Source organism: Podarcis pityusensis (assembly GCF_964106645.2).
Source record: "Podarcis pityusensis genome assembly, chromosome: 14".
Taxonomy (NCBI): domain Eukaryota; kingdom Metazoa; phylum Chordata; class Lepidosauria; order Squamata; family Lacertidae; genus Podarcis; species Podarcis pityusensis.
This window is the reverse complement of record NC_138039.1, coordinates 29,306,834-29,333,506: the sequence shown is the minus strand read 5'-3', so window position 1 is coordinate 29,333,506 and position 26,673 is coordinate 29,306,834. Positions and strand designations below refer to the sequence as shown.

General features: G+C 47.5%; 1 protein-coding gene across 1 annotated transcript in view; it reads right to left on the bottom strand.

Moving 5' to 3' along the window:
* IGDCC3 (immunoglobulin superfamily DCC subclass member 3) overlaps nt 1–26,673 on the bottom strand; it is a 122,435-nt gene that overhangs the window by 5,919 nt on the left and 89,843 nt on the right. Inside the window, exons 7-13 of the mRNA XM_080982131.1 lie at nt 23,221–23,386; nt 11,821–12,068; nt 9,021–9,185; nt 5,549–5,737; nt 3,896–4,000; nt 1,964–2,102; nt 731–941 (exon numbers count right to left, since the gene is read on the bottom strand). Coding sequence (XP_080838257.1) covers nt 731–941; nt 1,964–2,102; nt 3,896–4,000; nt 5,549–5,737; nt 9,021–9,185; nt 11,821–12,068; nt 23,221–23,386 — 1,223 coding nt within the window. The remainder of the gene's footprint in view (nt 1–730; nt 942–1,963; nt 2,103–3,895; nt 4,001–5,548; nt 5,738–9,020; nt 9,186–11,820; nt 12,069–23,220; nt 23,387–26,673) is intronic.

The following is a 26,673-nucleotide window of genomic DNA, read 5'->3' as shown; positions in this document are numbered from 1 at the left end:
TAATGGGGCCTCCTGCTGCTGCCGCGCCGCCGGAGCACGATTTCTGTTCTTATCCTGAAGCAAAGTTCTTAACCTGTGGTACTATTTCTGGGTTAGCGGAGTCTGTAACCTGAAGCGTATGTAACTTGAGGTACCACTGTACATGCTTTACATGCGGAAGGTCTCAGGTTTAATCCCCAGCATCTCCTGGTAGGACTGGGAGAGTCACTTGGCTGGAAGTCTGGAAAGCTGCTGCCAGTCAGTGTAGGCAATACTGAGCTAGACTGTAGCTTCCTATGAAACTAACGGAGATTATGAACGGCTGTGGCTCAGTGGTAGGGCACCTGTTCTGCATGCAGAAGGCCCCACATTCCATCCCTGGCCTCTACAGGAAGTGCCCCCGACTAAAATCCCAGAGTGTCACATGCCTGTGATGGGCGGGGCCAGAGGTAAAAGTGGGCGGAGCACAGAGTGCCAATTTTACCTTGGTACAGCAGCCTAGCTTTTCTACACATGCTCACACGCCTCCCTCTATCCTCCAGGCAAAAAAGAGGTCAAGGACACATCTCAGCCAGACCAAGACATTCAAGGAGGGTGCAAAGCAGGGCTGGCGGGGTGTGGAGCCTGGAGAGGGTTCCAAGGGCCAGGCTAAAAGGTGTGCAGGGCCGCATTTCCTCCCTAGCCCCGAGGTTCACCACTGCTGTCTGAAGGTGTGGCAAACAAACAAAAGCCCCCAGTGTCCCTTCCTTACCACAATCTCCTTGTTGTGTTGATCAGGCGGGGGAGGCGAGGCTGGAAAGAGCCTTTCCAGTTCATTCAAATCCAGCTGCTTCCCGTTTGCGTCTGGGTTGTCCCTGTCCCTCTGAGCAGATCCGTTCGAGGTCAGGCCTGCAGCATTCCTCTGGCTTCTTGGGACCTGTGGGGTTGACAGCTGCTCCTGGACATCTTTGCACACCAGCAGCCTGTGGAAATAAGCAAAGGAAGAAGAACAATAAAACCCTCTCTAGCAATGTACCATCATATGAACAGGAAGTCACCACACTAGACGTCCACGAGAAGGGGAGAGCATCTGTTTCACATGCAACAACTCCCAGGATCAATTCATTGTGCCTCCAGGTAGAGTCTTCGGGGTTTCAGGCAAAAGAATTTCTCAGCCCTGCCTGGAAAGCCCAGGAAGACCGTAAGCGTGTAAGAGATGTCCTCTAGCCCTGAGCTACAGACCTTCCAGATCTGAGTTTTGTCCTCTCCCTACACACAACATGGTTCTAGCAGAGTGCTATGGACATCATATGGACGGGATGCTTATAGATGTAGACTTTGTTTGGATAAATATATTGACATTTGGAAGGTGTCTATACAGAATATAGGAGGTTATTAATAACCATTTATGTATTAGAACAATAATATTACTCTATATAATAATGTATGGAAATGTAACACATTGTAGTTACTGTATCATATTATATCTTTCTTACTGTATTTTTTGCACTTTTCTTCTCCCTCTTTTTTTCTTTTCTATAACTGAAATTCTTTTAATAAAATATAAGTAATAACAAAGAAGTGATGATGGGTGTTGCAGACCTATGTTTTATCTCTCTGCCTCCACCCCGACCCCAGGTTCTGAGTTTTCCTTCCAAACTCCCTCTCATTGCAAAGCTTAGTGGGGCAACCCAAACATGCAAACCTCCCCAGGTGGTTTATAATGTGTGGAGACCTGGGAGTTTCATAAGAAAAGTTGTGAGACCCCCAAGGCAGTATATTCAATGCCTAAGGCATCCATCTCCCATCAAGTGCCCTGCAGATGTTTTGGACCATAACTCCCATCATCCCTGACCACCAGACATGCTGGCTAGGGCTGATGGGAGTTGTAGTCCAACAATCTCTAGACTGGAGGAGGTTGGCCTAAAGAATGCTTGTCCTGCTGCTCTGGAATATGAAAGCAGTCCACCCACCCCAAACGCAATGAGTGGAGAGAGAGCCATACCTTCCTCGGTACCCAAACATGAGGAAGAGGACACAGAAGATGATGCAGGTGACTCCAATGTGGATCCCAATGATTATCCCAGTGGCCGACGTCTTATTGGTTTGCCCATCCTTCATGCAGTTGCACGGTGGGTTCAGCCCTGGGATGAAAAGGAAAGGTGTAAGTGGGAGGCAGGGCTCCATTAGGCATGGAAAGTTGTCAGTACAGGACTGTCTAGGCTGGCTGGTGGTGGCCCTCTGGGTTTCAGAGAGAGAGAGAAAGAGTCTCTCCCAGTCATTGAAGATTGACTCAGGGACCTGCTGCACGCAAAGGAGATGCTCTACCTCTGAGTTAAAGCCCTTCCCCCTAAAAATAAATTAAGATGCTAATCCTTACAGTTCTATTAAAAAACAACAACCCTGAATTAAATAGGAAGCTGCATTATACTGAGTCCAGCCAGAGATCCATCAAGCTCAGTAGTGTCCACATTGACCAGCAAGAGCTCTCCAGAGATTCAGGCTGGAGTCTTTCCCAGCCCTACCTTGGGGATGGAACCAGGGACCTTCTGCATGCAATACAGGTGCTCTACCAGTGAGCTATGGCCCCCTTCATTCTATGCAAGCTGCCAAATGCTGGACCTCATCTTTTGCAACAGCCATCCTGCAGAGTGAGGACCTCTGAGCAAGAGGGCGGTGGGATCTGGAATTCCGGTGGGTTGGGCCTCCTGCAGTGAGCTGGTCAGGGAAAGGCTTTGAACCCAGGAGCAGGACAAAAACGTAGGATGGAGAAATGAGTTAAGGCAGTTCACACAGGGGCGGAGGGGGGTGGGGAGCAAGTAGCAGGCTTGGCAAGAAACATGCAAGGTGTGGGAAGGGGAAAGGAACAGTCAGGGACACAGAGAGGAGCAAAACCGGTGAGTAGGGAGGTGATTAACTGCCCAGGAGAAGTTTAAACATGGCCAGGAAAAGTCAGGCTCCTATCAGTGGGCAGGAGGTGAAGCACAGCAAAAGGCTAGGCCTCAGCCATTTGGGCCCTTTGTTTTTTCACAACAGAAAGTGGCTCAGAGGAGAACGCTCCAGCCAAGCTCCCTGGCAACCAATGGGTTGGCTGATGGGAGCTGTAGTCCACAACATCTGGAGGGCACCAGGTTGGCAATAGCTGCAGCACTCTGGTGAAAAGGTATCACTCCACGGGGTAGGAGAGAGGAGGAAGGAAGGATAGCCTGCTGTTATAGAGCCTTCTCCTCCACCTAGTGATTTGCAAACTCCACATTCTCTTTCCTGCCGCTGTCAGTAAGGTATAGATGAAAGGGAAACTGGCTCTCACTTTCAACTCCAGCAATGTCCCCCTCCCACTTCGTTGTAACGGCATGACTAATGGTGTCGCTAAACCAATTCCAGACAAGAAAGAAAGAAAGAAAGAAAGAAAGAAAGAAAGAAAGAAAGAAAGCTTTGTCAAGGATCTGCTGCAATTTCCAGCTGAGATTAACATTTATTGTGAAAAGAAAAAAGGAACCTGATCACAAGGGGGATGTTGTCCCTAGAAGGATAAGTAAGATGGTTCTCAAACATAAACCACTTTTAGAAGATGTGTCCCAAAACAAAAGCAGCGCTTGAACAGAGCCACAGAGTTTTACCAAAAGCAAGATTTAGAGGGGAATTTGGATGCTCCTGCTTGGGTAAAACATTGAAACATCTATTATTTATTTATTTTATTATTACTAATTAAACCTATTAGCATTTTCTTCTTCTTCAAAAGTAACTCAAAGTGGCTTGCAAACTTCAAGCTTGATAACTTGCATCAGAGCAGCAACGTGGGGAAACTTTCAACATACTGATCTCCTTCTCTGTAAAACAACTTTCTTTTCTCACCAACACCCCTCAGCCAGAGCCTCCCCAACTGTCTTCAAAGAGCATCTCCCTCAAGGCTGCTCAGGGCCGCCTGCCCACTCACCTGTTCTTTCGACAGTCTCTCGAAGGGACACAAAGCGAACAGTGGCATTCCCATCACCATGCTGGTTGTAGGCGAGAAGCTTGACTTCGTAGACTACTGATGGGTCTGGAGGAAAAGGAAAGAAGAGATGTCGACCTGTGCCTAAATGTGGTTAGACCTGCTGTGCTCACTTGCTGTGCACCAGCTAGACTGGTGACTGGGAGCGGCCGCCGAGACATTGGCTCCCAGTACATTTCCGAGCACAATTCAGAGTGTTGGTGCTGACCTTTAAAGCCCTAAACTGCCTCAGCCCAGTATACCTGAAGGAGCATCTCCACCCCCATTGTTCAGCCCGGACACTGAGGTCCAGCTCCGAGGGCCTTCTGGTGGTTCCCTCACTGCAAGAAGTGAAGTTACAGGGAACCAGGCAGAGGGCCTTCTCAGTAGTGGCGCCTACCCTGTGGAACACCCTCCCATCAGATGTCAAGGAAATAAACAACTATCTGATGTTTAGAAGACATTCGAAAGCAGCCCTGTTTAGGGAAGTTTTTAATGACTGATGTTTTAATGTATTTTTAATCTCTTGTTGGAAGCCACCCAGAGTGGCTGGGGAAACCCAGCCAGATGGGCAGGGTATAAGTAATAAATTATTATTATATTATTATCGCATTTAAAGCAGGTTGGGGGAGCCTTTTTACAGCCAGAGGGCCACCTTCCCAGTTGGGCAGCAGTCCACGGGCCACATGCCAGCAATAGGCTGGTCCAGAGGCAAAAGTGGACAGGGTACCAGATGTAAATGTTACCTTTCGTACAGGAGGCTGGTTTCTACAAACGCTCGTAAGCGCCGCCTCAAGCTTCCGTCCAGTGAAGCAGGAGCTCAAAAATGCTCAAGGAGGATGTGAAGCAGGGCTGGTGCAGAATGGGGAGAGGGATGTGGTCTGGGGAGAGTCCCAAAGGCTAGATAGGGAGGCTGGGAGGGCCACCTGGAAGCATCTAAGATGCTCCCAGGTGAGAGCTGGGAGGGTACAACCTTTTCCGTATGGGACAAAACTTAAGATACATCTGTGAGACAGGACTCTGCATTCTTTTATCCTTTCCCTTCTCTTTCTTTCCTTCTTTGGTTTATTATTTTTTGTTTAGATTAGTTTTTTATTGTACTATGAAAAATCTTAATAAAATTTTATTATTGACAGTGCAAAATGAAAGAGTCCTGTCTAAGGAAGGCAAGTCAGATGTTGGCAGCCCTGAATGGTGGTGAGGAACAGTGAACTGGAGAATGCAATACTGACAGGCGTAGATAAGGAAGAGGTGGGTTTGGCAACTCCAGTGGGCCTTTGTTTATTCTATTAATTAAATGTATATTCTATCCTTCCCTCCTTCCCCAAGGAACCCTGAGGCGCAGGGTTCTAACATTTTCTCAGCAGCGCTAGGGACTAGTTGCTTGATCCCTTGTGTCTTTTATGTTATCACACTCCCTCTGTATTTTATGAGAATCTGTATTCTGTTACGTATTCTTGATTACATATTTATCTAACTGTTTTGACGCCTGTTTTGCACAGCTACTGTGCTACGTACTGACGTTTTCGTTCTATGTCACAAACCACCTTGTAGCCTTTTGACGAAGGGCAGTACATAAATTTAACGAATAATTGTAATAATGGAAATGACGCTCACCAAGCTGAGTAATGTTGCAGGATGTGACATTGCTGGCCAAAAACATGGGCCCGGTAAAGTGGGGAAGGTGGACTTTGCGGTAGTAGAGCTTGAACCCTTCATGCTGGCCCAGTTTGATGGAGGGCTCCCACGTGGCCTGGATGGTGGTGCTGTTGAGGACTTTGATGAAGAGAGACGGCATGGCTGGCACTGGAACAAAGCCACAGAAAGAGATAAGGTTCGTTTTGCCCTTTGATTCCTTTTTTTACCCTTTTGGTTCCCTTCCCTTGGATTCCTTATAAGCCAGACGAGCCATTCTCAAAGCCCCTCGTGCTTTGGTTTTAAAAAAGATGAAGGCTGAGGCTGATGGGAGTTGTAGTTCAAAAATCTTTAGGGTACCAGTTTGAAGAAGGCTACATAAATCAACCACTGGCCTTGTGATATTTTTTACCGTAGTCAGCCATGGTTTATTCTGAACCAGTGACCCTTAAATGTGGGGTAAAGGTAAAGGGACCCCTGACCATTAGGTCCAGTCGTGGCTGACTCTGGGGTTGCGGCGCTCATCTCGCTTTATTGGCCGAGGAAGCCAGTGTACAGCTTCCAGGTCATGTGGCCAGCATGACTAAGCCGCTTCTGGCGAACCAGAGCAGCGCACGGAAACGCCGTTTACCTTCCCGCCGGAAGGTATTTATCTATTTATCTACTTGCACTGGTGTGCTTTCAAACTGCTAGGTTGGCAGGAGCAGGGACCGAGCAACGGGAGCTCACCCCGTCGTGGGGATTTGAACCCCCGACCTTCTGATCGGCAAGTCCTAGGCTCTGTGGTTTAACCCACAGCGCCACCCGCATCCCTTCAAATGTGGGGAGCAGCCATCAAAACGGTGTTTTGGAGACACTATGGAGCTCAAATGGGTTTTCTAAACACAGGGGCAGATCCAGCAAAGAGACTGACTTGTAAATCAAACCGGGACAGAGGGGCTGAGCTAATGATTAACAGCACCTGCTCATCCATGACGGGAGATGGAGCTTAAGGTCTAAACTTTTGTTCCATGGAAGCAAAGTTGTTGTTTTTCAAAACACACCCACACACACTTTAGAGCTTTGTGTGGTGGGATGGTGTCGAGCATCGAAGAGGTATGTGTAATTTATTAGCGTGCGACAAGACCTGCAGCCCTTAACTCACAGGAAACGTGGTGCCCTGACTTCTCAAAGCTCCAGAAAAACATGAACTTTATGAGGCAGAAAGCTACTGCCTTGAACTGCAAGGTTTTAGGTCAAGGTTTTTAAAGGTTTTAAGCCTTGTCAATCTCTCCGCTTGAAAAAGGAGGAGGCCAGGTTAATGGGTGGTTCTATCCTAGAACGCTGAGCGAAGGGATCTGGAAAGATGTGGCCGTTGCTGGGTGCCAACCATCTCAAGGGGCTTTGTGGGCTCTTTGCTCAAGTCATCCACAGCTGGCAGGGCTTCTGTGCAACCCTTGCATTACAAAGAAGGTCAAGCTCTGTTGGCTTTTATGCCATTATAGGAATTTTTAGTACTTTGGTTTTACGAGGTCTTGTTGTACGGCAGGTTTATTGTTGTGTTTGTGTATGTTTGAATCATATATTGTAAGCCGAGGGCTCCTTTGGGGGCTCTGTGGCATGACTGAAATGCCAAAATAATTGAAAAAGGAAATAACAAAAATGTCACAAGCTGCTGCTACAGTGGCTTAACAATGTGGCAGCTATTTTGCATCCTACTGACATCCGTGACCTATGATGGAAGGACCCAGGCAGACTTCCTGCAGAAATCCTAACCATTTTGGTTGCATGTATCTTTCCTTGTGATGGCTCATGCAACTTGGTTCACTTGCTTGAGCTATTTGGGGCACTCTGCTCTGCTCCTTGCTGCCACATGGGCTGCTGACTCCTGCCCTCTGAGTTCACTAGTGAATCTGCATGCTTTGTAATTCCATGCAGCCTCAGAACCTGGCATCAGATACAGCAGTCACCAATCTGTGATCCTCTGCTGTCATTTAAAAGCAGACAACAACCAGTAAACAAATTTCTAGCTGTTAAGGTTGCATAGGAAGAAACTTGTGCTGGTGGTAGTAAAGGAGACAATAATTTATGATGTTCCAAATAAGAGAAGGGCTGTAGTTCAGCAGCACAGTGTCTGCTTTGCATGCAGAAAGGTCCCCAAGTTCAGCTGGGGCTGGGACTGTCCCTGGCCTGAAACCCTGGAGAGATGCTGCCAGTCAGAGCAGACAATACCAAACTAGGTGGACCAGTGTTCTGATTCAGTGTAAGGCAGTTTCCTATGTTCCTAGTCAAGTGGGTGGGGAGTTTCAGCACCCTGGAGAGCACCTCACCCTTCCACATGTCTAGCAGATGAGTGCAGCACTTTTCACGAAGGTCCTAGGTAGCACACAGCGGGTACCAGATTGCACCTGCAGGCTCTGGCTATGCCACTGAACCTCCTGTGTGTTCAGTGCAACATCCGTAAAGACTGCACATACAGCTGCGCTTCACAGGAGCAACTTACCAGCTGTGCAGATATTGGGAGCAGGAGCCGTGAGGAGTTTGATGGGCAGGCGAGAAATGTACTGTGATTATCTAGTTATTTATGATTTACTGCACTGACGCCTTTTTCTTGTTCTCCAAGGTGACATACATGGTTCTCCCCCTCCTCATTTAATCCCCACAACAACCCTGTGAAGTAGGCTGGACTCAGACACACAAAGTGGGGATAGGCATCTTGGATTCCCAGGTCCTTGTCCAACATACTAACCACGACATTGCATTGGCTCTCTATAATATAATAGATTGCATGTTGATATTAATAAAAAAAACTTGGGCCACATAAAACAAAAATTAGCAGATTACTTTAGAAAAGGGATATGAATAATAAACACATCAGAAATTGACATGAATTTGGGGTGTGATATTGATAGGCAATGGAAATAAATTGAACCATGGGACGAGCTAGTCACACATGAAAATGCTTTATACCCAATCAGACCATTGACTCATCTTGCTAAATGCTGTCTGCTCTGACTTGCAGGAGAAGAAGAAGAAGAGTTTGGATTTGATATCCTGCTTTATCACTACCTAAGGATTCTCAAAGCGGCTAACAATCTCCTTTCCTTTCCTTCCCCACAACAAACACTCTGTGAGGTGAGTGGGGCTGAGAGACTTCAGAGAAGTGTGACTGGCCCAAGGTCACCCAGCAGCTGCATGTGGAGGAGCAGGGAATTGATCCCGGTTCACCAGATTATGAGACTACCACTCTTAACTACTACACCACACTGACTCTCTGAGATCCCTGAGAGCTCAGGCAAGGGGATTTCCTGGTCTTGCTCATAAGAGGCTTTTATCGAGAGGTGTCTCGGATTGGACCTGGGACCTTCCAAATGCAAACTGGGTCCTCTGCCACTGATCTGAGTTCCCTTCTACAGCCTAGCAGGATGCTGAGCTTGAAATTCCATTTCTCTTCGGCCCTTTTATTCATCCTTACCTTCTCCTAGCGTGCTCACCACCACCACGTCAGAGGCCTTGCTTGCCCCCCGAGAGGTATAAGCCTTTATGTAGAAGCTGTAGCTCATGGAGGGCTCCAAGTCAGTCACAAGCTGCTGGAATGTATTTTTGCTGACGGCTTCCTGGTACTCCATCTCCACAGGGTCTGAAATGCAAGGGGAAGGCGTAAGAACATAAGCGGAGCCTGCAGGATCAGGCCAAGCAGGATCTAGATCAGCATCCTGTTCCCACAGTAACCAACCAGATGCTTCTGGGAAGCCAGGAAGCAAGATTTTTGTATATACTTATATTTTATTGAAGAATTTCAGTGGACAAATAAAGTGAAAGAAATGAAAATGAAAATGTGCTTGGAACTGGAATACAATACGATATATAAGTAATGTTATTATTACAAAGCGTATACAATCATTAACACGCCTCTATAATTTTTATAAATGCATTCCAAATATCATGATATTTATCCATGCACGATCAGCTTCTTCTTCTTCTTTTAATTTTTTTTTTTGAGAAAGTAATAATCATAAATAAATAAGAATAAAAATGTGCACCCCACCACCGAGACTGTTCCATTGCAACTATCCAACCTCCCAAAATTTCAACACCTCTTGCGATGGTTTGACCCCTTTCTGTTTTAACAGTACATATTCTACAAACACACTCCATATCTCCTCAAAATCATTTCTCCTGCATATTCCCCGTCTTACCTTAATGGCACATGTTAATTTATCATTAATAACTGTATCCCACAACTCTTTATACCGTTCTTCCATTTTATATTCTGCTTGCCCCTTCCACTTCCTACCTAGCTATAATAATTCGTGCAGCTGTCAATAAAGCACGGTCAGCTTCTAAAAGCAATCTGTTCCTAGGTTGCAAGACTCTTATTCTATCCACTGATCAAAGCAAGCATGATTTCTATTTCAGATACTGGGAAAGCAAGACTTGTGATTCCCAGCGACTTTCCTTCAGGGCAGACTGCCTTTTTGACATCTCTGAAATCCATCTGGATTTCCTCCTGCCGTCCAGCCATCCAGATCCTGAGCATAAGAGCACCCTCCTCTCCATCTGGCACTGTTTGCAGCTCTCAAAAATCTAGATACAGAGAGTGAGGCCATGTTCCAGATGTAGATTGCCAGCCTCAGGATGTGGCACGATGGCAGAGGTGTGCCTGATGCCACTCTGTTCACTGTCAGGAGCTTGGCACTGCTCCCTTGCTTCCTACGTCACCAAACAAGGCATCCTGGCAGTTCCAAGCCACAGATCTAGTCTCTCCCAGGAGACAAGCGATCCAGGAAGGTCGCCTGGTGAAACTCAAGATCTGGGAAGCTAGTCGTGGAGGGCAAGTCTCCATCTGAGCTCCCAGAATGCTTGACTGTTGTCTTCTGCTTGGAGGGAGTCACTGTGTGGTGTGGCTGTGGGGTGCTGGACCTCGCCACTAGATGTCAGGGCATGTCTACACTACAATCATGGGTATTTATGTATTTACTTTATTTCCTTTCTCTATCTCTCTCGCCCCACTTCCCACCCTTAGCAATGTCAGCTTACACATGATGCCAGCGTGATAAAAATAAGATAGGCACAGGAGAGCCAGTGTTTAGTGGTTAGAGGGTCAGAGTAGGACCTGGGAGATCGGGGTTCGAATCCTCACTCAGCCATGAAGCTCACTGGGTGACCCTGGGTCAATCACTCACTTGCAAACCCACCCTACTTCACAGGGTTATTGTGAGGAGGAGGAGGAGGAGGAGGAGGAGGATGGGGAGGAGGAGGAGAACCATTCATGCCACCTCTTTGGGGGAAAAGCAGGATATAAATATAATAAATAAAACAATGCACACATGCCCCTGAAATGTAAATCAGTGACCTTAAATCAGTCACCCAACTCCCAGGCCTAACCTATTTCATAGTGTTGCTGTGGGGATTGAATGGGTCTACTCTGAGGAGCACTGGCACTGGCTACTACCCAGTATGATTATATTGATTATTTGTTTATTATAATTATTGCATTTTTCTCCAAGGAGCTTGCGGTGGCATGCATGGTTCTCCCCCTCCTCATCCAATCCCCACAACAACCCTGTGAGGTAGGTTAGGCTGAGAGACAGTGACTGGCCCATGTCACGCAGTGAACTTAATGGACAAGAGGAGATTTGAACCCTGCTCTCCCAGGTCACAGTCCTACACCCTAACAATTACATCACATTTTTAACACTATTGCTATAACTGTGAGCTGCATTGAGCTCAATATTGTTGTTGGAAAAGAGACATGCAAATATTAAACAAAACAATACCACAGCCCTGCATCCTGCCCTGTGAGAATTTCACTGATATTTGACAATTTTTGAAGGCAGCTTCCAAGGAGGAGCAATTCCAAAGAGCATCTCTTTGCCTATTGTTCCATCCTGGAGGTCCCGACAGCTGGGGGGAAGGTGGAGTGTACAAGAGAGCAGTAACTCTGGAGGCTGAGCCTCACACTTTCCACCGATCAGGATAGCCCTCATAGGCTCCCAAACTACGCAGGTGCCCAGTGCCACAGAGACCACCTTTACCCTAAAGACTGAAAGAACAAGCCTTGCGGCCATTTCTGAGCTCATTGCCACCACTCCTGCCTATAATTCCTCATTGGAGGTGATCACCAGCGTCCTTCCCCTTCCCACTCCCACTGAGCAACCCACCAAGGTTGGACACCCACCCTCTCACCGCCACCCCTGCCATGACAGGACATTGTGGAATAATTTTTCAGCACAGCACTCATATCAATGCCCAATGGACTGTTGCCGCCTCACCTGCTGCTCTCCTGATGTGTAGGACGTAGCCGATGATCTCCTTGGTGTTCTGCAGAGGCTCACTCCACAGCACTTGGATGGTGGTGGCCGAGACGGTCGTGGCTCTCACCTTCTGGGGCGGGCCGGGCAGCCCGTCGGCCCACAGCACCGTCAGCCTGGCGCTGGCTTGGGTGGAGCCAGCACTGTTCTCCGCAATGCACTGGTAGATGGCCTCGTCCGCCTGGCCGATGCTGTAGATCGTCAGCGTGCTGTGGGGAAACCCAGCAAGGCCATTGGGATTAGCGCTTTCCAGCAACGAACCTAGAAATCCCCCAGCCCTTTCTCCCTCCCTCCATCCTTTGGCCAGCCATATCTAGGTTAATCCTGATGTGTCTGAAGAGGATGTAATGAAAGGCTAAGGCTGCTTAGTGGGAATTTCACTACAGCTCCTCCCTCTTTTGGCTCTGGCAGTAGAGGATTGTTGCCTGGGATGGAAACCCGCAACCCAGTCGGGAAGTACCATATGGATTATGTTAAAGGCTGGGGGAGGGGGGAATGAGGAGGTGATATTGGTGGCGGCATTATCCAGCTCTGATAATCACACAGCTCAGCTCTGCCTTGCATTAAAGAGACTAGAGCCACAAGCATTTAAAATCTCAGGGGGAAAGGGCAGATTCCCAGAGGAAAAATAGGTAAATGCCCATTCATACGATTGTGTTTTGCACCTGGTGGATGTGCTGACAGTGCAGCGGAGTGCACATGCAGCATACATATGCACAGAGAGACACCATGACATCTGCATCAGGCATCTCTTCCTATATGCATAGAAATGCAAGGCTGTCGTCGCACAGCCCCCATTGGAGGATTTGTAGTGCTGCATTGCAATCCTGGATTTGAATGAAGAGAAGCCCGAAAGGTCAAGAAAAGCAAGCTCAGATGTTGCATCACATGTGCATTGATGCAGGTAGGCCCACACATTCCCCCCCCCCCCATTTAAAAATCATGATCACAGTATGACATTTGTATCCCACTTTTCCTCCAAGGTGCTCAAAGTGGCACGCATGGCTTTCCTTTGTGTTCCTAAGTGTGCAAAACACCTCACGTACATTGTCTCAACAACCTTTACAGCAAGGGTGAGAACATTAGGCTCACCAATATATTGCTTCCAGCTCACATCATTCTTCCGTATTGGATTCTAGCTCACATCAGCCTCATCAGCCAGCATGGCCAATGGCTTGAGACAATGGGAGATGGAGAACAGCAACATCTGGAGGCCCACAGATTCTCTCCCTCTGCTGTACAGCGGTTCCCCATTGGGGTCCTTGAAACCTACCCGGGACAGAGATATCAAAACTTTCAAAAGCAGAGGGGTCCTTGGCTTGGCTTTTGAAAAAGAGGAGGTCCGAAGTACGTAGCTAATTGGGAACCATTGCATTGAAGTCTAGAGACAGCAGTGGAGAGAGTCCAGTGATCAGGGGAGCCACTGAGGCAGGTTCATGGCTGTCCTGGGGTTGGAAGTGGAGGCTTTCAGCTCATCACTCTTGCTCTCAAACACTCCATTACCTGAGCTGGCTGAAGGGAACTGACTGCTTTGCAACTGCTTCCATCCCAGGGGGAGGAATAATTAAACCAAGCTTCACAAAAATCAGCGCCACACTTGACTATTGATGAAAGCCTGAACAAGACTATGCCCTCCTTGCCAGCCATTGCATGTTTAAAAACACATTTTCCAATGACTGTCCGCTTTCAGCCATGGGAAGAGTGGGCCAGTCAACAACTGCTCTGCTTTTTTGCAAGCTCTGACATGCTGACTTTGAAAAAATCGGGCTCAGAACAAAGAGGTTCGAACGACTGTGATCAAACGCTTTGCAAGAAATCACAAGCGACCTTCCAATACTTGATCTCCCACAGGTCTCCGAGCCCCTTTATCCACACCATGTCGTTCCCTATATTCTGATTGCAAGGAGCAGGCAGCTTCTGAAGCTAGAATTAAATGGTGCTGAGCTTGCTCAGACCCCAGTGTGGCAGCTCAAGGAAAGCTGCACATTTAAATTTGCTCAATCTACTCACGTCACAGCGTAATTGCTACTGGATTAAAATGAGCATACTTAGAATCATAGAATCACAAAATTGTAGAGTTGGAAGGGACCTCATGGGTCATCCAGCCCAACCCCCTGCAATGCGGGAGCCTTTTTGCTCAATGTGGGTCTCGAACTCTTGGCCCTGAAATTAAGGGTCTCATGCTCTACAAACTGAGCTATCCCACAGGGGATGCTGCCTTATACCGAGTCCAGCCCTCAGAACATCTGGCTCAGTATGGTCTACACTGACTGGCAGCAGTTCCCCAGGGTTTCGGGCAAATAACTCTTCCCCAGCCCTACCTGGAGATGCTAAGAATTGAACCTGGCACCATCTGCATTCCAAGCAGATGTTCTCCCACTGATCTGGCACTGCAGGGCTTTATTTCTGCACATGCCCCTTTGCAGCTATTTCCTGGCTACACACTGTAGGATGAAAAGAGGCAATTTATCCCCACAAATGCTTCCTTGTCACTGGGGCCAAAATTTGGACCTTTCTGCCTGCTGGTCCATTCTCTCCTGCTCTGCAAATGCCCAGAACCAAAATGACCGACGAACAGATGCTTATTCTACCCCCCTCCCATGTGCCAAGAGTCCATGTTTCCTTGGAAACGTTAGCAAGAGGTTTGGCTGGTGGGGTGATTTTGGTGGACTGGCCATAAGCTCTCCCTATTGCCACAGATTCAACATATCTGATTAAGTTGCCAAGAAGACAAGAAGGAAAGAAAGGTCATCAGAGGCTGAGGGATGAGGTTGGGGACAGGAGGTCCCTAAGCCTCTTCTTCGCTCAGGGACAGATGGAGGAATGGAGGAATCTGTCAATTTCAGTTTCTCTAATCTTACATTTGGTTCTCTGCATGTTCATATCAGTTTGCGCATATATATAATCTGCATGAAAATCCATCCACATTTTAGTGAGAAGTTCTCCTAAAATACATATTTTGGCAACACAACTTCCTCCAAATGTAATTCATTTCTGAATATTATTTTCACTAATATATGCATGTTTGTGTATTTTACCTTAGAATTCAGGTGTGTTTTTGTGCACATTTCTTGGCAAGAGAACATCACTCCAAAAGTCGTACGGCTATGTTTCAGTTTGCATATTGTTTGGAGAAGTGGGAGTTAGGTAAAGGTAAAGGTAAAGGTAAAGGTAAAGAGACCCCTGACCATTAGGTCCAGTCGTGGCCGGCTCTGGGGTTGTGGTGCTCATCTTGCTTTAGTGGCTGAAGGAGCCGGCGTACAGCTTCCAGGTCATGTGGCCAGCATGACTAAGCCACTTCTGGAGAACCAGGGCAGCGCACAGCATTCCCGCTGGAGTGGTACCTATTTATCTACTTACACTTTGACATGCTTTCGAACTGCTAGGTTGGCAGGAGCTGGGACCGAGCAACGGGAGCTCACCCCGTCACAGGGATTCGAACCGCCAACCTTCTGATCGGCAAGCCCTAGGCTCTGTGGTCTAACCCACAGCACCACCCGTGTCCCCCAAAGAAAAAAAGTTAGGTAGGTTCACCTTTAAATGCACTTATGTCACCAAAAGCCCTCGAGGGGGTGGGGCAGGGCTGCCAAGGGGTGTAGCCTAAGACAGTTGTGAGTGGCAGATGGAGAGGTCAGGAGGGTTGTATATGGGGAGGCTCCCAACTTCAGCCCCCTAACTCAGCTTCCATTGGGAGTGTCCTGTGAGCAGAGTTCTGCTTGTGGGATGCTACTTCAGAATGGGGGTGGGAATTTTCATTTATCTCTCTTCCTCCCTGCATTCCTTTTGCCCCTCAAAAACCTGCTCTGGAGAGCTGGGAACCACAGCGGGGCCATATCCAACACAGCTCTAAGCTAAAGTCACTTAGGAGAATCCTTGTTCCGCTAGCAAAATGTTTTGTGCCTGTGGAACATGGCTGCACAAACCATAAGCAGGTTTCAGGGGGCTGCGTAACAGAAATGCACCACCAGCTGCACTCTAAGTTTCCGTTCAAGAGGAAGGGAGCTCTCAAGTGCAAGTCCTGCAACACTAGGAGACCAAATCCTCACAAATGTGGAACGAACACTGTGTGGCACTTGTAAAATTGCAAGCTGCGGTAGAACAGGCACAAATAATATGAGTGTTTAGAAGAGACGGGCAGGCGGCAGGGCTCCAAAAAAGAGAGAAAAGAGCGGGGTATCACCTTCGTCCCAAGGGCGCCCCCTAAAGGGCTTCCCAGACACAAGAAGCACTGCAAAAAATTTGCCATTTCCATGTGGGGGTCACTCCCCTCCCCCACGTCAACAACAAATGTTAATTCTCTTTTGTGGGGAGGTGCAGAAGGCCTAAGGGGGAGGGGATGGAATCACAGACATTACGCCAAGCCTTTTTGCAAATCAGTCAGGTTCTAATTTATGCTCAGGCACCATCTGGCGTGTGTGTGAAACTGTCTCCATGTAAAGACGACCAGCCTTCATGTTTGGGGTGGGGGGGGGGGTTGCTAGGTGTGACAGACATGATAGAGCAAAGAGGTGCCCTGAGGCTGTCAAGGAGGGGGGGGCAGCCTCCTCTGTCATTGTCAGCTGTCACCCCCCCCCCCCCAACAAAGGAAATGTTGCTGCTTAAAAAGCAGCTTCACACATTATGAAGAAACAGAAGCCGAGGAGAGCATGGAAGAGCTGAAACTCAATGCAACTGCACAATCTGAAACCACAAGACTCTCTGAAAGATGCTTCAAAACCGCTTTGGGTGTCCGAGTACCAAGAAACCCATAAGTGAGTGGTGAGGAAATTCTGATCCAGTGTCCAAATGTGGCCCTCCATATCTTTCTATCAGGCCCTCGGGGCTCTTCACAAGCCATGCCTCCACCAGCCCTGCTGCTCTGTGGAAGACCCAGCTACTGCCTCCTCCATCTGGGCCAGGGAGGAAAGGAAGGCTTGATGCTGGCTGATGCATTTTTCACACAGAGGAGAGGGAGATTCCCTTTGCTACAGCTATCCAAAATGAGTAATTGCTCCCCTGTGAAGCAAAGCCCATCACTCTGGGACATCTGCTCTCTCGAAGAGCCAGGCAGGTAGTGGCATTCACAGCCTGCCTATGCTGAAGACACATTCAGGGAGCCGCAGTGATGTCAATCAAACCTTTGCACAATGACTCTGACAGGCAGGGACCAAAGAGGGAGAGGAGGCTTTTGGAGATTCACACTTGGCTCCACGAAGGTGGGGGCCGCAGCCCCAAGAGAGAGAATGGAAGGGGGGAGAGAACTGGTGTCTCCAGCCATTCAAAGAGAGCTCTATTCACAAGCTGTCGCTTCAGCCCGCAGGCAATCAAGATGACTGATCTCATCAAAGGTCAGCGGACCAGAGGTGAACTTTCGGAGGCACCGCAAGGGAGAGGAAGCCAAGGAAAGAACGCAAGGCTGAACCAGAAGGACACGGGTTCAGCAGCACAACCGAGGGAGCAAACAGGCCCACCTGCCAAGCTGTGAAAAACACAGGGGGCCGCGAACAGAGAGGAAGGGTGCCCCAGAAGGTGCGGTCCAACTGGCTCATGCTAGCGAGCCAAGTTTCATGTTGAAAGGGCAGCCTAGCGGGTTGAAGATGGGGCTGTGTGTACGCTGCATGAAATGAAAAAAAGAAATCCTATCCCTTCGGGGAAAGCTGGCTTCTGCAACATGCATATATTATGCAAATCTTGCAAATCAGCACGATCCCCAGATTTTGCATAACTATGCCACCTTTGCTACTTTGCATAATTTATTCTAGTTTTGCTTGTCATGGAAAGAGGGCGGGAGCTGCGGAGGGCACTGAGGCCCCACCGTCACCCCACCCCCAGGAAATCTCATCCAGCTACTTCTCCCTGCTCCAGCACCTGAATACTCGCCACGTTTTTCCAAGTCTCTTTTTGCAACCAGAAGAGCTAGAAACTTCCCCACTGTAAAAAGCAAAAGCCAAGATTCTGAGGAAGCTGGATCCTGTTACTTATTCTGTCATGCATAACGAAAACTCTCTTTACTATTATTATTATTTTTATTATTATTATTATTAGACCTTACAGGATCTGAGGGTGAATTGATGCATATGGTTATGGCAAGCTGTGGCAGAAGAAGAAGAAGAAGAAGAAGAAGAAGAAGAAGAAGAAGAAGAAGAAGAAGAAGAAGAAGAAGAAGGAGAAGAAGAAGAAGAAGAAATGATTTGTATGGCTGAAGTCCCACTAGGAAATGTTCAGTGTGGTGTAGTGATTAGGAGTGATAGACTCATCATCTGGTGAACCGGGTTCGGGTCTCTGCTCCTCCACATGCAGCTGCTGGGTGACCTTGGTCTAGTCACACTTCTCTGAAGTCTCTCAGCCCCCACTCACCTCACAGTCTTTGTTGTGGGGGAGGAAGAGAAAGCAGAATGTTAGCCGCTTTGAGACTCCTTTGGGTAGTGATAAAGCGGGATATCAAATCCAAACTCTTCTTCTTCTTCTTCACTGCCATGCCTGGCAGAGCCACAATGCCATAGGTTGTACCCAATGCTAGCCCTACTCTTGCTTTGCAAGGGGTTGGACTAGATGACCCTTTGCACCCTTTTCCACCTAAAGTCAGGGCAACCAGCTTGGTGTCCTCCAGGGGTTGCTAAACTCCCATCATTGCTGTCCACTGGCCAAGCTGGCTGTGACTGGTGGCATTTTGGGTCCAGTAATATCTGGAAGGCTAGTGGCTGCCCACCCTTTGATTACAGCAGCATGGACCATGATGGCTAAAGCAGCAAGATATAATGTGGTGCCCTCCAGGTGTTGATGGATGACAACTTCCATCAGGTGTGTTGCCTCTGGTGCTGAGTGATCTCAAAGAAAGACATTCAAGAAGCGACCAGTGAACATTATGATGACTGGGGAAGCAGAGAGTTAATAGGGGAAAGGTGGGGATGGGGAAGAGTTGTTCATAAGATGCAAGTTTATGGAGGAGAGCAAGTCCTTGGCCAGGGCTCAGTGTTGCTTTTTGGCAGAATTAATAAATAATACCCACTTAATTACCATTTTGTAAATACAAGAAACACACACACACAAAAATCAATATCAGGAACTATCTTTGCATCGAGATGGTTGGCCTCTGCTACATGCCGTTGTGGTAAATGCATCTTGGCGATATAGACCCTTTAAGATAATTTATTTCTTCCCTGCAGATGACTCACCACCACCGCTCCAAGCTGAGACACACAGCCCTTGATGAGCACAGAGCAGGCCAAAGTAAAGCAACGCACCTTCATTCTGTTACATTTTCTCACCTCACACCCCATACAAGCTCAAGGCCATGCTGGCTGAAGCTGGTGGGAGTTGTCATCGCAACTCTGGCAGATTAACACATTACAGAAGGCTGCTCTGAACCTCTTGTCCAAAAAAACCCCAACAAACTTTCCCCATCATCCTTGGTCAATGGGCTTGCTGTCTAGGGCACTGGAGAGGCCAACTACAGTTGGAAGACTGCAGGCTTCCTTGTTCTTTCTCTCATGGAGAAACCCTCCGTTTCCCCCAAGTCAGGAAGGCTGGAGTTTGGGAGTGAGATGATGCTCAGAATTATATACAAGCTGGAAGCTCACATGAGAGCACTGTTGCGCTCAGAGTTCAGGTTGTGGGTCTCCCACTGGGGCATTTGGTTAGCCATTGTGAGAAAAGGATTCTAGACTGGGTAGGCTTACAATATGTCATTCATGTGCGCTCTTCTTATGTTCTTATAGTAATTATGGGGAAAGCTCCAGTTAGAATTTTGGGAAGCGTCCATGGAAAAAGGAAAGCCATTGCCTATGGCCCAACACTTTTCATTTAGCTTTATTTTCTTCTATGTGTTACCAACAAGTGAGGAGGAGATCATTTAGATAATACTGCCAATTAATTAGTAAACAGTTCAATCTGGGGTAGATTACTTCCCCCCAATTTTCATTGCTCTTTCCCCTGCCCTCTTCTAATCACCAAAAAAAGAAAAAGGAAAATCCTTCAGGGGCATTCAGTCTTTTTATTACTATATGATGAGTTTTAATCCAATGAAATTTTCAGTAGGGGAAAGCATGTAATCTAATTAAGAGACTCAGGCTGCAGTTTAGCTGGACTCATTAACTGCAAGATAAGAGATCCCATCATTACAGAGACAAATACCGCCGCCCCCCTCAAGTGCACATCCGAAGGCCACTATGCAAACTGATTCTGCTTGGAACGAACGGGGCTATACCGTTTAGTCATGCACACAAGCATGAAACAAAGGGATTTGGGGGAGAGGGAGAGAGAGAGAGATTGAGAGAGGGGGAGAGAAAGGATGAGGAAAGCATCCCAGGAAACCTGGCTTCTTTCTGCAACTCCTCCTTTCCTATAACATCCAGCACCTCAAAAATAGTTTAAAGGGACTTCTTGGCATCATGGGTTTGGGAATCACCAAGAACATGGACGTATTGGTTGTAGGAAGCTTACCCCTAGTATATATCAAAAAAGGTAAAGGTAAAGGACCCCTGGACGGTTAAGTCCAGTCAAAGGTGACTATGGGGTTGTGGCGCTCATCTTGCTTTCAGGCCGAGGGAGTCAGCTTTTGTCTGCAGAAAGTTTTCCGGGTCATGTGGCCAGCAGGACTAAACTGCTTCTGGCGCAATGGAACACCGTGGCGGAAACAAGAGGACATGGAAATGCCGTTTACCTTCCCACCGCAGTGGTACCTATTTATTTACTTGCACTGGCGTGCTTTTGAACTGCTAGGTTAGCAGGAGCTGGGACAGAGCAACAGGAGCTCACCCCGTTGTGGGGGTTCGAACTGCCGACCTTCCGATCGACAAGCCCAAGAGGCTCAGTGGTTTAGACCACAGCGCCACCCACATCCTAGTAAAAACGCTTGGTTCATCTAGGCCCTTTTTGGTATGGAGAAAGTGAGTAGAGGAAAGGTTTGCTCCCTTTCTCGTAACACTCAACCTCTCTCATAGCTCTCAGACTTCGGGACATCCAATGAAGCTGAATGATGGAGGATTCTGGACAAATCAAAAGGAAGTCCTTCTTTAGGCCGCACATAGCTAAACAATGGAGCTTGTTCCCACAGGAGGCAATGGTGGCCACCAACTTGGATGGCTTTAAAAAAGGATTGGACAAATTGTGAAAACAGGATGCTGGACTAGATGGGCCTGATCCAGCAGGCTCCTCCTATTTTCTTATGCCAGTCATTTTCAAATTGCATTCTGCAAAACCAAAGTGTCTCTTGGAAATATATTTAAGGCGCTCCTCCATGAAAAGGTAACACTTATGTATTGCAACAACTCAACCCCACAGAGGACTGCTGGGTGTTTTCCAGGGTGTTTTCCCAGTTCACCACAGGGTGGGGATGGGGGAGGGGTTACAAGAGGCCTATAAGCTCTTCTTGAATAGACATGGGGCCCTACAACGTGCTCCAGCACTGTCTGAAAGAAACAGAATTTTGTCATGTTGCACAGTGGTTATGGTGTCAAGAACAGGAGTGGACAGACTTGGGTTCAAATTCTAGCTCATCCATGGAAGAGAGGGCAGAAGTCCCATTGCACTAGCAGGACTTGTTACGATGGCTCCCAAGAGTACACCTGAGTCATTTACAAGGCTTATCGCCGAAGAATTGATGCTTTTGAATTATGGTGCTGGAGGAGACTCTTGAGAGTCCCATGGACTGCAAGAAAATCAAACCTAACCATTCTGAAGGAAATCAGCCCTGAGTGCTCACTGGAAGGACAGGTCGTGATGCTGAGGCTCCAATACTTTGGCCACCTCATGAGAAGAGAAGACTCCTTGGAAAAGACCCTGATGCTGGGAAAGATTGAGGGCACAAGGAGAAGGGGACGACAGAGGACGAGATGGTTGGACAGTGTTCTCGAAGCGACCAGCGTGAGTTTGACCAAACTGCGGGAGGCAGTGGAAGACAGGAGGGCCTGGCGTGCTTTGGTGCATGGGGTCACGAAGAGTCGGAAACGACTAAACGACTAAACAACAACAACAAATACTAGCATGAGCACCTTGACTTGGACCCAGAAATAAACTGGCAACAAATTTTTCTGTCATCTCTTTCTCTGCAGCATGCACCTGCAAGGAGTTGCAGCACAAAAAACCTGGAGGGTACCAGTTTGGGGAAAATTGCATTAATCTATGCTGGAAGCTGCAATGAGTGGCATTGGTTTTTGCAGAACCGTTTTCCAACAGGGGTTTAACGGTTTGCTTCCCAACTGTGGGTCAAATTGACCTCCCTTCCCTGCACTTTGAGGTAATAAGTGTCCTTGTGACTGACTTCCTCTGAATCCGGGCCTCTTATCTCGCCAGGGAAAGCAAAAAAAGACCAAAGAACCACATTTTCATGCCGTAGTACAGAGTGGTATTTGTGTGGTGGAAATAGCAGGCCTGGGTGAGCCTAGTGTGAAAATTACTGGTCAGTGGGTTTCGGTTTCTATGGAAATAACAGGCAACAATACAGAGAGAAATAACAGAGCTGGAGGGATAAACCCTGTAGCTTCATATAATCTCCTTAACGTGATATAACAGTGTTAAGTATATTAACAGATGTGTATGAGCTTCAAGAAAATAATAATAATAATTGTTGTCATGATCCAAAGCTCCTCCGGGGTCCTGTTGGGCCTACAAGCATGTGGCGATTCCTCTGAGGTACAGAAGACATTGACTGAAAACATAAGTTCTGCCAGCCATATGGTGAAATGCTACTAAATTAAAGGGCTTCTGAGCATGTAGAGAGTACCTACCCTGTACAGTGGTACCTTGGGTTAAGAACTTAATTTGTTCCAGAGGTCCGTTCTTAACCTGAAACTGTTCTTAATCTGAAGCACCACTTTAGCTAATGGGGCCTCCCGCTGCTGCCGCCGCACGATTTCTGTTCTCATCCTGAAGCAAAGTTCTTAACCCGAGGTACTATTTCCAGGTTAGCGGAGTCTGTATCCTGAAGCGTCTGTAACCTGAAGCGTATGTAACCCGAGGTACCACTGTACCCACAAGGGTTATCACAGCCAGCCCTTACACTCCTGGGTTTGCTGCTGGGGGTGAGGCAGACTGAGCTTTTAGGCCAGAAAACGGGTTTTGGGTAGGTCAGAGCTGCAAAGCTTAATAATAAGAATAAGAATAAGAATAAGAATAAGAATAAGAATAAGAATAAGAATAAGAATAACAATAATAATAGGTCTATTAAAAAACATACAGATAATAACTATAAAACAGCACAACACCAGCCCTTTCTTTAAAAGAAGTCAGTTCCCAGAAGCCTGTTGGAAGAAGGAGGTATTCAACCGTTCCCTAGGACAAGGACCCTTGTACTAGCAGACAGAGAACACTGGACCCGGCCCATTCAGTCTGCTTGGCATCCCCCACCCAGAGAATCTTAAGATCTACACATAAGCAATTTACCTGTTGTTGTTCTTTAGCTTAATGTGGTCCGTAGGTTCTAAAATCTGCCCGTTCTTCAGCCACGTTATCTGTGGAGGAGGTTCCCCCTGTGCCAAGCAGGTAAAGATGGCAGTGGTCCCCACGGGCCTGGAAATAGACTGTGGGTGCTGTACAAATTCTGCAGGAGCTGCAAAGACAAAGGAAAACATGGGCTCCATATCTATCTATCTATCATCTATCTATCTATCTGTCATCTGTCTATCTATATCATCTGCCTATCTATCTAGGAGTGGAGGAGGCAGAAAACTAAGCTTATTGCAGAGGTGAATGTTTTCCTGTGCTAGACCCAGATAAATGAATGGGAGCTGCTGGAACTGGCATCACCATGATGCCCAGGAAGATGCCAGGTCCTAAGTGCCCTGGGAGGGGCCTGCATTGGCCTCCCTTTACGAAGAACATTGTGCCTTCAAATACACATGCATAGAAAGTTGCATAAAGAGCTAGAGGGTTATATAGTTGGACCGGCACAGCATGATTTCCAGCCAGTCTTGGCTCTGCCACCAATGACCTGGAGCACTCAGTGGGGAAATAGACAGTGGCCACACACACAAAAACAGTGTGCTCTTGTGATGGCTGATTTTGAGAAGCGTTCCCCTTTTTCTCTATCGCAACCCATTTTCACCATTTGTGGGAAAGCATTATTACCAATTATTTGGTAATAAGCATTATTTCCCACCATTTGTGGGAAAGCAAAATTACCAATGAATGAATGGCATGATCTGGAAAGGAATGCCCAGGCCTGTAATCCCCAGAGCAGAAGGAAGTGAATTTAGAACCAGCACCACCCCTCCTATTAACTCAGGCAGGGAGTGATGTAGTGGGTCCAGCTAGTGGTGTGCAGAAAAGGGAATTTCAGCACGTAGAGTTAGTTGTGCAAAGTACACCTCTCAAAACAACAACAACAACCCCTTCTTCTATCCAGCTACTAAAGGCTCAGGAGCCTTGCCTTCTTTTACATTTGGCCTCCCTAGAGGGCTCACGGCACTGTAGACAAAAAGGGGCAACTGGGAAACAAGAGGAAGGTATCAGCATACTTGTGGAGGACCAGCATTTCTGTCCACCCCCTCTGCTTCAGTCAGAGGATGCTGGTGCCCATCTGGATATTCACCAGCCTGTCCGGTCTCTTATGACACCAAATGGCTAATTGGAAACAACAGAAAGGATGGGTGGTTGGGAGGGATCCCTGTTTCTTTGCAATCTGTTCTTCTTTCTCCCTGCCTCAAAAAGAAACACCCTCTTCATTTTGTCGTTGTATGTCTTAAGTTGTTAACCATTCTCCTATACGGAGCTTGTTCATTTGCGACAAGGGATGAAAATGAGACTCCCAACATCTGAGGTCAGAGAACCGAAAGGAATATAGGAAACTTGTCTGCTGCACGGATCAAAGGAAGGAGATCAAAAGGACTCTCTGAGAGGGTCAGAGAAGGGAGACAGAAGAAGCTGGTTTAACATTTAGTACAGGGAGATGTTCCTGTCCTCCCGCCCCCAACTGAACTTGATTATAATACCACTGTGTTAAATTGGCTTAAAAGATAATGATTGCTGGGAATAAATAAGCATTTCGAAGGTGCTTTAACAATGAAACCTTCTTCCCTGGGAACTCTGGACACTATAGCTCTGAGCGGGCAATACAGGATTCCAAACCACTCTCAGCACCCTTGGCAAACTACATCTCCCAGGATTCTTTGCAGGGAGCCATGACCGCTTAAAGTGGTATCATAGCACTTCAAATGTATGGTATAAAAAAGGTAAAGGGACCCCTGACCATTAGGTACTGTCGTGACCGCCTCTGGGGTTGCTTTATTGGCCGAGTGTACAGCTTCCAGGTCATGTGGCCAGCATGACTAAGCCGCTTCTGGCGAACCAAAGCAGCACACGGAAACGCCATTTACCTTCCCGCTGGAGTGGTACCTATTTATCTACTTGCACTTTGACGTGCTTTCGAACTGCTAGGTTGGCCGGAAAATGTATGGTATAGATGTGGCCTTAGTTGGATGGGCAAGATTCAAGTGTAATGAATGAATGAATGAATGAATGAATGAATGAACTCCTTTGCCAAGCTAGTTCTATGCTACTGTCAAAAGAACAGTTCTTTATACTTTAGGAAAGAATGCCAACTTTGCAAAGGGAGCACCTAAGCTTACTGAAAGTGTAGAAGGAGTCTGTTATCATCTGATGCAAGGAAGAGAATGAGTGGATCACAATAAGTAGCTAACAACTGGAATGAGAGATTTTCTGTGGGTACAGAAAGCAGCAGCTACTGCAACAAGAACAGGGGAGGGATTCTTTGTTTGAGACCCCCAGCCCTTCATGGGAACATGGAAGTATGTGCCACACGTAGCTCAGTACTGCCCACACTGACTGGCAGTGACTCTCTGAGGCTTTTCAGGTAGGGGATATTTCAAGCCTTAACTGGAGACGCTAGGAATTGAACCTGAGACCTCCTGCATGCAAGGCCCTTCTTCCCTTTCCTTCCTCACTCTCTCCCACTTCTCTGCAATCCTGAGGCTTTTGCATTACACCAGCAGCTTCTGGATATGTTCCAGACACTCCCTGATTTACTGCTCCAAACCTTCAACCAGCCCACTTGTGGCATGAGTTATTAACAAGCATTTTGTTTAACACCTTTTGCTTTCAGGATGTCGTTTGTGTCTACCTGAGAACGTAGTGTGTGAGCTGATGAAAACCAGCAGATGGGTATGCCCCAGACCCTGTGGTGCCTTCAAATCAGCAGCCCACTCACTGCTGCAGAAATAAATCATTCTGAGTGTCTGGGAAGGGGTGAAGGAGGAGGAGGAGGAGGAGGACACCCTAACATCAAGGCTGCTGAACGGGTCATCCTCTGTCAGCAGCAGCCGTTCCTCCTCCTCCTCACACTCTGCTTCTTTCGTTGCATAATGGTTCCTCCAGCCCAACTGCTTTGAGAGCTGTGTTGCAGACAGAGGATGGCCGACCTTTCACTCACCTGGTCAACTGCAATGAGTAAGACTGCAGCTGCACACACACACAAACACATGCCTTCCCTCAAAGGCTCTTGGGAACTGTAGTTATCACAGACCCACAATTCCCAGCTCCTCAACAAACTACAGTTCCCAGGATTCTTTGCGGGAAGCCATGTGCTTTAAATGTATAGTGTAAATGCAGCATAACTCTCCAAGGGATGTGGGGAGCTGCCTCATATTATGTCAACGCATGCAAGCTCAGGCTTGTCTACATAGGGGATGAGGAACGTCAGGCCCGGGGACTGGATGTACCCTCCAAGGCTCTCTATCTCTGTTTTGTACCCTCTCCTTGAGTGTCTTTGCCTGGCTGGAATTTTGTCCTAGAATTTTTGTAATGCCTCACCCTTCCCTAGATGGGAGGATAGAGAGCAGCTTTCAAAGAGGATTAGACAAAGCCAATCAATGGCTACTA